Source organism: Talpa occidentalis, unplaced genomic scaffold, assembly GCF_014898055.3.
Source record: "Talpa occidentalis isolate TD23 unplaced genomic scaffold, MPIMG_talOcc4v2.1 talOcc4.6, whole genome shotgun sequence".
NCBI lineage: Eukaryota > Metazoa > Chordata > Mammalia > Eulipotyphla > Talpidae > Talpa > Talpa occidentalis.
Window position 1 is genome coordinate 14283486 of NW_023604972.1, and position 13902 is coordinate 14297387.

At 35.4% G+C, this 13902-nt stretch overlaps 1 protein-coding gene across 3 annotated transcripts in view; it reads left to right on the forward strand.

Annotated features, from left to right (window-relative positions):
* STIM2 (stromal interaction molecule 2) overlaps positions 1 to 13902 on the forward strand; it is a 109588-nt gene that overhangs the window by 79124 nt on the left and 16562 nt on the right. For all 3 annotated transcript variants that reach the window (XM_037530419.2, XM_054688388.1, XM_054688389.1), the window contains exons 4-7: positions 4394 to 4505; positions 7795 to 7910; positions 10634 to 10811; positions 11340 to 11517. In XM_037530419.2, the coding sequence (XP_037386316.2) occupies positions 4394 to 4505; positions 7795 to 7910; positions 10634 to 10811; positions 11340 to 11517 (584 nt within the window). The remainder of the gene's footprint in view (positions 1 to 4393; positions 4506 to 7794; positions 7911 to 10633; positions 10812 to 11339; positions 11518 to 13902) is intronic.

Consider the following 13902-nt stretch of genomic DNA (forward strand, 5'->3'; position numbering starts at 1 on the left):
AGATTCATCAGTCAGTGGACACTTTGGTTGTTTCCAACTCTCTCTTGGCTATTGTAAGTAGCGCTGCAACAAACGGGTTCATATCTCCATGAATTGGTGTTTTTGTAATTGGGGGTAAATACAAGAATGGGATAACTGGATAGAATGAATTTCTTGTTTCACTTTTTTTTTTAAATAAGATTTATTTATTTATGCACACAAGAGCTCGGGTGCAGGCCAGAGATGTGGGAGGTGAGAGAATTCACCAGAGACAGAGTGGGGAACAGAACAGGCAGACTGACTGAAGAGCACTGCTGAGGGGAGCAGCGGGCGAATCAGGAGAGGTCTGCTGCACCATGTAGATAGCCCCCTGGCTGGCCGGGGATTGAACTCATGCTGTAGTGGCTGCGGATTGCTTCCTAGTGCGGTGCTTAACCCCTTGTGCCACCAGGGAGTCCCCTTATTTTACTTTCTTGATGAATCTCCATACTGCTTTCCACAACAGCTGTGTCCATTTACATTCTCACCAACTGTGTGTACGTGCATTTCCCTTCTCCCTACATTCCCTCCAATCCTTCTTGTTTCTTACCTTTTAATCTTTATTTTTTAAAGATTTATTTTTATTTATATATGCATACAAGAACTGGGAGGGGGATAGGCCAAAGGTGTGGCAGGTGAGAGGATTCACCAGAGACAGAGTGGGGAACAGAACAGGCAGACTGACTAAACAGGAGAGGTCTGCTGTGCCATATGGGTTTACTCCCTGGCTGGGGATAGAACTCAGGCCACTGGTGATAGCTTGATAGCACTGAGACTTTAACCCCTGCACCACCAGGGAGACCCTTGTCTTATCTTTTAGATAATAACCATTCTTACAGGGGTGAAGTAATACCTCATTTTGATTTGCATTTCTATGATAATAACCGGTGATAAATATCTTTTCATGTGCGTATTGGCCTTCTGTATGTCTTCTTTGGAGAAATGTCTACTCAGACCATCTGCCTGTTCTTTAATCAGGTTGTTTTATAAGTTCTTTGTGTATTTTGGTTATTAAAGGCTTGTCAGGTTTATGATGTGCAAATATCTCATCCTGTTCAGTGTGATATCGTTTAATTTTGATGCAAATGTCCTTCATGGGGCAAAACCTTTTCAGTTTTATGAAGTCCCATTTTATTTTTGCATTCTTCTTTCTTGCCTTTGAGTGAATCACCAAACATATCTTTAAGGCTGATTGTCTAGAAATATATTGTGTGTTTTCTTACATGTATCTTACAGCTTCAGATCTTATATCCCAGTCTTTAATCCATTTTGAATTGGTATATGGTGTTTTGGTATACGGTGTTAGATAGTGATCTAGTTTCATTCTTTTGTTTGTGGCTATCCAGTGTTCCCAGCACCATTTATTGAAGAGATTTTCCTGCCCCAATGCAAGCACTTGATTCCTTTATCATAAATTAGTTGCCTGTATATTTGAGACTTTATTTTTGGACTCATCAATTCTGTTCCATACTATTTTAATTACTATTGCCTTCTAGTATAGTTTGAAGACATGGAACATTATATCTCCATTTTTCTCCTTTTTCCCCTACAAATGTTTTGCTATTCAGGGTTTTTTTGTATCTCCAAATATATTTCATGATTTTTGTTCTGTTTCTGTGAAGAATGCCATTCGTGCATTGAAGATGTAAACATGGAACACTTAGTGTCTTTTCCTATTTCTTTCAACATTATCTTATAATTTTTATTGTACAGGTCTTTCCCTTTGGTTAAATTTATTTCAAGGTATCTAATTTTTAGAGGGGATTATTTTTCTGATTTATTGTTAGTTCACTAATTGTATATAGTGAACAGATTTTTGTACATTAACTTTCATCTGTTTAACTTATTATTCATTGTGGCATTTTACTAGTCTTTGGAATTTTCAGTATATATTTCATGTTATCCGCAAATACTGATAGTTTTAGTTTTTCATTTCCATTTTGGATACCTTTTATATCCTTTTTTGGTCTAATTATTGTAACTAGAAGTTCCAGCACTGTGTTGAATGGTAGTGGTGAGAGTGGATGTACTTTGTGAGCATAATGTCTGTAATTTGTCATATATGGCCGTACTATGTTGAGGTTTGTTTCTTCTTTTACTCTTTTTGTGGAAGGATTTATCATAAAAGGATGTTGCATTTTGTCAGGTGCTTTTTCTGCTGTTGAGATAACCACGTGATTTCTGTCCTTTTGTTGATGTGGTATACAGTGTTTAGTGTTTTGCATGTGTGGAACCATCCTTGCATCCTTAGAATAAATCCTACTTGACTATGGTGTATAATTCTTTTAATGTATTGTTGAGCTTCCTTCTGTAACAATTTTGAACTCTATCTGATAGGGAGTTATTATCTTGCACGAATTTGTTATTGGATTTTGGAGAGTTGTTTTCTCCTTGTGTTGTGATACTCCTTTGAGGTCTCAAGTTGTCATATGTTATATTTTTTGTTGCCCCATTTTGCTAATTTAAATTTCCTTCTTTTAAAAAAAAATCTGAATCAGCTATGTAGAGAGTTGAACTGTTTTTTTTTTTTTGGTCTGTTTTCCCAGAAGATGGCACAGTGGCTTGATTTGATTTAATTTGATATTTTGGCCTCTACTGCCTTCTGTAGATACTAAGTCCTATATTTGCAGTTGCTGTGTCAACAGGTGAGGGAGAGACATGAGGTCCAACTGCTGTCAAGAGCATGCTATGGTTGAGGGGCTGATTCATGTTTATGGCAAGTCTTATCCCTCCTTTCTGGGCAACCAGATCTGACACACAGCTTCCTGTCCACAATGCACTTCATGAACTCAGGACCAGCCCTGAGGGGTGTGGGAGAGGTTGTGTCATCTAGAGAGATTTCTCTGTTATCCTCATAATCTGGCTCCTCTGTATGGGCTTTATTTTGACCAAGAGATGTGCCTCCACATCGTTTTCATTTTCCTTTCCCTGGGCCCTTTGGCTGTACTGTTGTCGGTGTATCTCCTCTGATGCAGTCTGTGTGGTCTCTGAGGTTCAAGGAGTGCTTCATTCTCATCTTGAGCTTTGGAACTCTCAGTATAGTGTCTCTTCAGTTAATTGTTACGTGTTCCTCTTGGGAGTGAAGCAGTGAACCTCCTCTGTCACCATCTTGGTGACATCATCAAAAATCTTCCTTTCTGGGCCTCCCCAGGTGGCGCAGTGGTTGAGTGCTGGGCTGCAAAGCTGCCCGCGGCCTCTGCAGCACCAGTTCGATCCCTGGCCACCGACGAGGGTCCCACATGGTGCGACAGACTTCTCCTGCCGCGCCCGCTGCTCCCCTCAACAGTGTATTTCATCAGTCTGCCTGTTCTGTTCCCCGCTCTGTGTCTGGTGAATTCTCTCACCCTCTCAATATTCTGACTGTACCCAGTGCTTGTATAAATCAAAAAAAAAAAAATCTTCCTTTCTTTTTAATAGCTGCTTGCTATCTGAAATGTCTTCCTCTTTTTTCCTTTTTTAAAGACACATTTACATATCACCTTACTGTTCTGTTAATTACTCCTGATCATTACCAGCTGCCTGTATATGTGAACTATTACATAATACTTTTGTTTCACATGTGAGGATGATTATTCTTTCATGTTCTTTCTCAGGACTTTCACGTACAGCATAATGATTTAACTTGCATCATGAAATGATTACCGCCAATAAGCTTAGTTAACATCCATCATCTCATAGATACAAAAAAAAATAAAATAAGTTTTCTCCTTGTTTTGAAAACTTTTAGGGTCTACCTTCTTTTATAAATTGTCCCACCCCATTCCAGAAGAATTTTAAGTTTCCTGAGGGGAAGAACTTTATCCATCTTGTTTACTGCTGTACTTCCAGTTCTTCAAATGGAACCTGAGGTGCAGAAAGATTACATAGTAATGACTAAGTGAAAAAATGAATGAAAAATTACTGGGTTGTTGGAAAAGTCATGACTTTTTTCCTATGTTTTCTATGCAAAAATGCATCATGACTTTTCCTACAACCCAATATATCTGATAAGTTTTATGCAGCTAGAGAAGTACTGTACTATGTCATCCTGTATAAACTATTTATGCACTTGTTTTACAACTAACCATGCTAATACTTTGTACTCTTTTATGTGTCTCATCTAGATTGTAAGCCCCTAAGGGTAGGAGTTACATCTCCATTATTTTTTGCTTCTCTTAGAATGCTGAATGCCAATTTAATACTTATTGTTGATTGGATTGAATGGAAAATTCGATCTAATATCTTTATTTCCTCAACAGCTATAGTAGTGTGTATGCACACACACATTTCTATATACATACATGTGTATATATGTATACACATATATCTTTATATAATTTATATAAATTCTGAAAGCATGTGTTTGAAATGTATCTTTTTCTTTTGTCTCTTGCAGTTCATAATTGGACTCTTGAGGATACCCTGCAGTGGTTAATAGAATTTGTTGAGCTACCCCAATACGAGAAGAATTTTAGAGACAATAATGTCAAAGGAACAACACTTCCCCGGTGAGTAATTATTATTCAAATGTATTTTTATGCTCATGGAGAATTATATACTAGATGTTACTTTTCAATGCTGAATCTACAAATTCTGGGTTAAGGGCTCAAAGGAAATATCTGTCTCCATCCTTTAATTATTTAAGATATGAATTTTTACATTTTAATTAATTTTTCTTGTTCAAATAGTCAGTTTATTGTCATGGAAGTCATTTTGAAAACTTGAGGGTGGGCCACTTACATCTTTTTAAGATGGCATCAGCCGACCAATTTATGACCATCCGATGAATATGACAAAAGTTTATTCATTTGATACTAATTTTCCTTTATGAAAATCCCTGTTTGAATGGACTCATGTAAAGGTTATTCTTAATTGATATTTTTAAAATAACAATAACCACTTAATTTTCTTGACCCTAACTAAACCTCAAAATGATGAAGTTTAATAAAGTATAATAGCAACCATTTAAAAATGTATATAAAAATAAATAAAAATGTATATTGCATGAAGGTACTTTATATTATTTTATATTATTTATGTTTCATGGTTAAAATGAAGTTTTATTATTATCCCCATTTACCAGATTAAATAAACCTAGTGAGAGAAGTGAATGATTTTGCCCAAGCAAGTGTTGAACCCAGACAGACCTGATAGCAAAATCTGGGATCCCAGTTTATCCATGAGGTGTTCAAAATTCACTGTTACTAACTTCCTAAATTATATTTTTTTAAATCTCAATTAGTTAACCTTATTTTTAAGATTTAAATGTAAAATTTGCAATGATTCTACCAGAACTTTACTTTTACAAGGTTGCTTATGTTCCATTCCTCCCTGGATTGTTTCTAGTGTCAAAAAAGACTCTTCTTACTATCTAACTACTATACATGTGATATGCTCATTGTATTTCTAATTAATTTGTATACACATTCTGTTAAAATTAGCAGCTTTTGTTGCTTTGACATTTGTACTTTCGATCAAGTTGAAAGTTTTCATACTTCCCATAAGATGTTTTCTGAATATACCAGCATTATTGTACAAATGACTATGATAAAATTTTAGGAATGAAAGTCAATTAAACAAGTAAGTATTATAGAATGCATAGAAGATACAATTAAATAAGATGTAGTTCTTACTTTTATATAAGATAGGTTCCTAAGTTAACACAAAGGAACAGGGTAGGAGAACATTATAATGGAATTAGGTGTTTTCAAGTTATATGTGTTACTCTGGTTATAAGGAGCTCATTGTATTATATTTTTCTTAAGTTGTCTTTGGGATGCTTTCTTTCCATAAAACAACATAAAATAAAATGGATGGCTCTATCTTTTGACAGTAAATGTTACAGCCACTTTTTTCTTTTGGTTAAGGAAAGGTTATCAGAGACACCTAAAATTCTGGTAGAATTGTTGCGATAATATTACACACAAATCAAGATCAATTTTTTAGAATAGTGAGTATGTTGTTATCTTAGAAAAGTTATAAATTTAGAAGTTTAGCTTTCAGGTCAGTCCATTTGGAGCCTTATTTGAATGGAGGAGAAGGGAAAACTGGAAGGTTCTTCATCAAGACCTATTTTATCTGGTAATGACAATTAGATGTGTCCATTTACAGGGGCAATGTCAATGAACTAAACTACTATGTAAGTTAGAGTTTTATATAGGAGACTGTAGATACAAGGTTTGTGTACAAGAAAATGTATTACACACTCCAGATGTATACATGCCTCTAATTAGTCATTATTTTGTTTCCTTTCTGTGACATTGAACTACTGTTACATCTGCAGTCCTTAATCAAAATTGTTAATTTTATGATAATTACAATGGTTATCTTAAGCCTTTTACTGTATTTTCTATACTCTGTAATTCTTATTACCAGAGCTTCTATTCAGGCTCTCTTCACCTGACACATGCCTCCTCATTCCTTTCAGACCTGTGTGAACTTCCCTGACATCCTCACCCACTCAGGTAGAATCACTTCCACCTCTGGACTCATGATGAATTTGCATAAAATTCTGTTATATAGTTCCTTTTTATTACATCTCATTGTCTTTCTTAAATTTAGTCTATTGATAGTGTGCTATTAGTTAATTCATACATCCATCCATGCATTCATTAATCTCTTATCCAAACATTTATCAAGCATCTACTTTTGCCAAGCACCATGCTAGTTTTGGGGATATAGAGATAAGACAGTTATTTTGCCTTCAAGCAGTTTAATAAGTGTTCTGTTAAAGGTGTATGAGAAACAAACAGGAAAGGTACCTGTGGAAAGATGAAGGAAAGTGTTTTGTAAAGGGAAACAGAGTTTTTCTTTACTCTCTTTAAAGTTTTATAGAAGCCTCATGGGATTTCCTGTAATTTCTCCATACTTTGATGTTTGATATCTTCCTAAATAAAATGGTAGTGGTTTTTAATATAGTTGTTGGAATCATACACATTTAGGTTTGAGTCCCTGCTTTACTTCTTTTAATTATATAACCGTGGGCAAGTTACTCAATCTCTTAATACCTTAGTTTCCTAGTTTTTTGAATTTTAAACCTTTGGCACAGTACCCGGCACATAGTACATGCTTGTTTTAATCGTCATTGTTATTAATAATTATATTATTATAGACTTTGTGTTTTAAGATACTTACTGATGTCATACTTGGTTTTTAAGAAAATTTAATTCTAGGATGCTTGGATTTGAAGTCCAAAACAAAGTGATTTTATTGTCTTATTTCATCTGTGCCTTTTGCTCCCCTACATCTTTGGTCATTGCTGATAAATTGGTTAGTACTTTTTATATACACTCTTTAATTTCCAACCAGTGATGGGTTCTTCCTTCCCACTTGTGACTTCATTGAACTTTGTTTAATTTTCAAGCAATTTAAACAGTAGAATGTAAATGTATATTGTTAAAGAATATTGAAATATTGTTAAAGAAAAGCAGCATGATTTAAATTGAAAACTTTTTTCAGAGTCAATTGATGTTAAGTAAACTATATTTTTCTTGTTCTTCATAAAATAGTAAAATAATAGAGATAATTATAAAGTATTTGGAACTTCATAAAGTTCTAAATCATAGTGAGTTTTAGCAAAAATAACCTTAGAAAGCAAACATGCATATAGCAGCTAAATTATTAACAGAGTCTTTGTACAACCTTAACTTCCTCTGAAAAGATTTTCAATACTTGTAGTAAAGTGGATGAGCTCTTCCAGCAATCATCACTAATATGTTAAGTATTAAATATGCTGTTCAAGTGTTTACATACTAGTAATATTTTTGATTAATATTATGTTATTTCTTAAATGAACAGGATAGCAGTGCATGAACCTTCATTTATGACCTCTCAGTTGAAAATCAGCGACCGGAGTCACAGACAGAAACTTCAGCTCAAGGCACTGGATGTGGTTTTGTTTGGACCTCTCACACGTTAGTATTGTCACAGAGTTTGGTGCAAAAGAATTATCAGATTGTTTATTTGTTATTTAAAGAAGGAAAGTGTAATAAAATAGTCCACTAAGAAGAATCATCTAATAGGAAATCTATTAGAATGTCATGCTATCTTAAAAGATTTAGAGATTGATACCTTGAAATATGGAGTATGACATTTTCAAAACACATACAAGAAGTTGTAAAAATGGTAATTTAGACTTAAATTTCTAGATTTGAAACTTTGGATCTTTATGGGAATTTAATGTTGATGTTGTAGTATCTGGATAGTCATTGAAGAATCCCTTTAAAAATTGTTGCAATCTAACAGTTGTCTTGGTTCCATGAAGTAATAAATCCTAACCTGATTTTACTAATCACCAAGAAGATTTTTAAGATGTGGATCAAAAGAAAAGACTCACTGAAACTTTATAAAGTAACAGACTAGTCTGGCAGAAGCATAAGGTGGAGAATGCTGTTTGTTCTTAAATTGCTTTGCAATTTAAGAAATAGCTTTGTCATCTGTATAAGGAAGATATGAACCTTGTACTTATTTTAATGTAATGATTTTTCTCCAGAAGGGATGTTGAAACTGATCATTTAATTTCAAATATAAGAAAGCTTGGGGGAAGGTCTGGGGGAGTACACATTTTAGAAGAATTATGTTTTATTTTTCAGAAACCAAAAATGATACAAAACGAACAAAATTAATACCAAAAAAAAAAGACACAAATTAAAAACTAGAAAACTAATGTTTATTCTCCCTCAATTCTTGGAGTTAGGAGACCTGCAGTTCTCTGTGAGACCATCTTGGGAGAGGTAACTGCTATAAACAGGTTACTGGAGTGGTGGCATGGATTCCATGACTTACTGATGGTTCTTTTTTGACTCTGGCTACAGTAAGAGCAGCTGGTAAAACAGCTGGAACTTCCCTCTTTGTGAAGGGTGTGGAAATGCACTGTTGGTGGAAATTACAGACCCTAAGAAACAGCAGACTACTGAAATGCCGAGCATTCCGCAGAGATGACACCCTCTCTAACCTTTCCTTGTTCTTTTTTTTTTTTTTTTTTTTAAGATTTATTTATTTATTTATACAAGCACTGGGTACAGTCAGAAGCGCTGGAGGGTGAGAGAATTCACCAGAGTGGGAAACAGAACAGGCAGACTGGCGAAGTACACTGCTGAGGGGAGCAGCGGGTAGCAGGAGAGGTCTACGCACCATGTGGGACCCTCGCCTGGGGGCCAGGGATCGAACTGGTGCTGCAGAGGCTGCGCAGCCCAGCCCTCAACCACTGCGCCACTATGGGAGGCCCAAACCTTTCCTTGTTCTAAGTTTTCAACTTAATCGGTTAGGAGATGTACAAAGGAGATTTAGACTTTTTCATGTGATCATTTGCTCAAAATAGGCATCAAACTATAGAATTTCTCTTAAATACAATCTGATTTGGAACATTAACATTTTATTAATCTAGGAACAAATTTCTTTTTTAATCTAGAAAAGCAATAGAGTATCATTTGAAAAGAAACTAAAGTAGTCCCAAAGAATGTCAAAAACAAATGTTTTAATAAACAGGCTAGTTAAGGGGTTAATGGTGCATTACCTTTTTAATGTGTTTGCCTAAGAATTGTTGTGTGTGAATGAACCCTACAGTTAGAGTACCTGGGTTAGATTTATAAAAAACAAGCATTGCCATATGAAGGTTTCTCTGACTGCTGCTGGTTAGTGGTACTAGAGTTTAGTACTTGAATATATATTTGTGGTTATTTCTGGTGATTATATTTCAATATGGACAGGGCTTGTATTTGAACCAGATGCTGAACAAATAAAAATCAGTCCTTTCTAGACTCTAGCCTTCTACAGTGTAGCAGCTCTTCTGCTGTAGGTGAGAGCATGTACTCTGGATATGTGCAACCCTGGGGGTCTCTGGCATTGAGCATGCTATTTATCACCATGGGAACAGATTAACCCTAGAATTACAAACAGCAATTTGCCATTTCCGTAGAGCTCGTCATCTCATCAAACATGCATTGTCTTCCTATTGGCGTGAGCATTTGGGTATTCTTCACTTTGTGTTAGTTACCATCGTGTCTCCCTTCAGAGAACCCTCTGAATATTTTGTGTTTATTTGACTGTAGGGATAAACTGGAAAATTATATGAATAGTGGTATCTGTAGGTCCTGACTCCTTACTCCTTACTTTAGCAGCCATGCTGAAGGAGGGAAAGGAGATTCTATTCCTTCCCTCCAGTGACCCAGCCATTTCTGACAAATGAATAATAATAATAAAGCAGTCTGATGACCTTTTAACGCACAGCTTCCCCACCTCGGCTCACATTTTGAGCTATATAATTCTTTATTAACAGCAAAAGGGGGTGGAGGGAAAGGTACAAGGAGTTGGAACAGTAACTGGAGGAAAGAAGAAAGAATGATAATGGTCTTTTTTCACCCTACAGCAGACCATTCTGCTAGTATGTAATTGGAGATGCTGTTGTTTTTCCAGGGTTCCCCAGGACTTTTGTTCCTACCAGCAGGGCCTTGGTGCATCTATCTATGCAGCTTTATTTCTGCCACCCTCTAGGGCTAGTGTGTTCGGTAGTTATAATAAATACATAATGATTATTTGAAGAAATGACTTAGACTGGAGTTTATGGGAGGCTCAAGTGCCTTTAAGTATGGGGATTCTATTACATTCAAAGATTCATAATCTTTACTTCTCTTTATAGGTCCTCCTCATAACTGGATGAAGGATTTTATCCTCACAGTTTCTATAGTAATTGGTGTTGGAGGATGCTGGTTTGCTTACACACAGAATAAGACATCAAAAGAACATGTTGCAAAAATGATGAAAGACTTAGAAAGTCTGCAAACTGCAGAACAAAGTCTGATGGACTTACAGGAGAGGTGAGTGAGTGAAAAAAGTTCTAGGTCTTGTTATTTATGTAGAAAAATACAATTTGTGAAATGTAATATGGGCATGTGCTTATTACATATTTTCATATAGGTGGCACATGCATCAAGAACATGTGCATTTCATTTCAGTTTTAGAAAATAGCATCATATCTACAGACTTTTATAAAGATGTGCACTAGGGAATAAATTGGTAGAAGACCAGTGGAAATAAGTCAAATAGAGGTGGGATTCTATTCTATGTATTGCTAAGTTTGATTTTAGCATGATTTCAACAATAATGAATTTCTTAAGTGTCTTTGTGAAGAGTTTTCCTGCTATCCCTGTATTTTGAGCTCAAGATAATCAAAACAGCGATGATGTAGCTACCTAATATTCTTGTTATCCAAATTTAAGATTAATAGGAAATGCCATGCCATTCTGATTGAAGCATAGCTATTGTTTGATACATATTTATTCCTTATTAAGAAATGAAAGTTGGGAAAATTTTGTGAGGAATTTTCATTTTTATTGTTCCATAAGGCTTGAGAAGGCACAGGAAGAAAACAGAAATGTTGCTGTAGAAAAACAAAATCTAGAGCGCAAAATGATGGATGAAATCAATTACGCCAAGGAGGAAGCATGTCGGCTGAGAGAGCTGAGGGAGGGAGCAGAATGTGAATTGAGTCGACGTCAATATGCAGAACAGGAATTAGAGCAGGTATTTACATTTTTAAAAAATTATTTTGTTAGGTTATTTGTGTTAAACTCTCCTCCCCCTCCCCCCAGCCCTGTTCTGTTCTTGTAGAATTTCTTACATTTAATTCCATCATATACTCTTCCTTAGCTAATTAAAAAAATCACTTGCTCATATTATTGGCATTGATCAAAGTCATATAACAAAATAACAAAGTAATAACTGAAGATGAAGTTACCATCGTAGTTACTCATGACATCTTATTCCCTGCCATGCCAGTTATCTTGAGTAAATTTAAGGTGTTTATTTAACATTTGTGATATATTTGTTTCTGACTATTAATGTAGTATAATAAAGCCTATCTAATGTGCTAAGGTTTTCTGCAGAGGTAAAGCCTCTCTTTTAAGCATCCATTTGAATCATGTTAGTTGGTTTTAGAGCAAACATAATCTGCTAAAAATTCTGAAGTTGTTGAAAAATGTCCTCTCCACTGTCTGCTTCAGTAGACTCTGCGTTTACTCAAGATGGAATGTAGGCATTTAGGCATTGCAAAGTCCTTTGGAAAATGGGGTGGGTTCTGGGAGAATTTAATTATAGGCAGGTATATTAGTTTCATATTCCGGCTGTAATAAATTACCACCAACTTAGTGACTTAAAACAACACACGTATTATCTTACAGTTCTCCAAGTCAGAGTCAAAAATAGGCTCCCAGGGCTAATTCCTTCTGGAGGATCTGTTCTCCTTGCCTTTTCCAGTTTCTACAGGCTGCCTGCATTTCTGGCTCATGGCCTCTTCCTTCATCTTCTAAGCATATTGCTCCAACCTCTGCTTCTGTGGTCTCATCTCCTTCTGACTTTTTCTTTGCTGGTAAAGAAACTGCAGGCCAAAGTGAGTTTTAAAAGACTTGATCAAGATTGAAGAGACATTCAGTTGTAGAACAGCTAGAACCTAGATACTCTGTTCTCCAGCTCCTGCCACTTTGCTTTATGCACTGTTGCCTTCTCAGATGCTACATAAGAAATAAGATTATGTGATGGATGAGTTTTAATTTCAACCCAAGAGAAAATGTTCAGTGTGTAGTACTATTTCCTTGAAGACTGACATTTTTAATAGGATTTGTTCAGCTAAATGTAGCTCTCTCTTTTGTTAACTGTTCTTCTCCTTTATACCCCAGAGATCAATTTCTGGGATCCTTTCCTGGTGAGGAATTTGTTCTCTTGAGTCTTAACACATATTTTGCAGTTAGGTGTCATTTACCCACAACTATTATCTGTAAAAAATGGGGTGAAGAACCAAGGAGTTGACCGAAAAAAAGGCCTAGCCGGTATTATGCTATGTTTAAGAATTCAGTGTGAGACCCTGTACTGCTGTGAGGATTCCCCATTACCACCAAGACCTCTTAACGTGTAGTTTGTTCTCAGTGCTGAAAATCTTGTTGGCTATTTTTCTAAACTTTCCTAAGAGCAAATCAGAAAGCAGTAATGAGGATTCTTTTACGTAAACCTTTAGCAGTATTTTACAGGCGACTGCCTCACAGTGAGGGAGAAGACACATTCTAAAAAAGGATTTTAGAACCACAAACATTCTAATCTTAGGATTTTGGCACAGAAATGTTGCATAGTCCAGTAGACCCATAGATTACTTTGATATTATGTCCCACTACAAATATATCAGTAATAATGAGATTGAGTCAGTAAGAGATGGTTTAAAAGAGGAAATTGGTTTGTCAAAATAACTATCTTTGATTATAGTAAATAAAAGACAGAATTTTAAGGTTGTGCTTATGTGTGCCAGAAGCCTATGCTATGCACACTGCAAGTGGTTTGCTGATAAATTTTAATCTTCACTATACATAGTTAATATCCTCATCTATAGGTTAAATGTGTAGAGAGATTAAATAACTCATCTTAGGTCACACAACTTAATATGTTGCAAAGGCAAGATTTCATGTGTCTTATTGCAAAGTCCATGTTTTCCCATACTACTATTAAAATTTTATTTATGCAAGTGAGTTTAACTGGGAAATTAATTTGTGTATAAATGTCACATAATCCACAATTCTGTGCAGCTTGAGTCATTGTTATTTTTTGTTAGGGGGATAATTAACTTAAACTTATAATTAAATGTGTTTTGTATATTTTCCTTAAAACAGGAACTTCTGAGTGGATGGTAGTACCACTTTATATTTTGTGTGGTTTAAATACTTTTCACATAAATTATTTTGTTTTTAAGGTCTCAAGAAGCCTATAGTAGGACAAGTTATGACTATAGACTGTCATAAAAAGAAGGTTAAAAACATGCTAAAGTTCACAAAGATAGTAAGAAAGTTGGGTCCAGAAGCCAGTTTTTCAGATGTTTAGCCTGTTCTGTGACATTATGTTTTTTTACTTATTGCAGTTATGAGTACT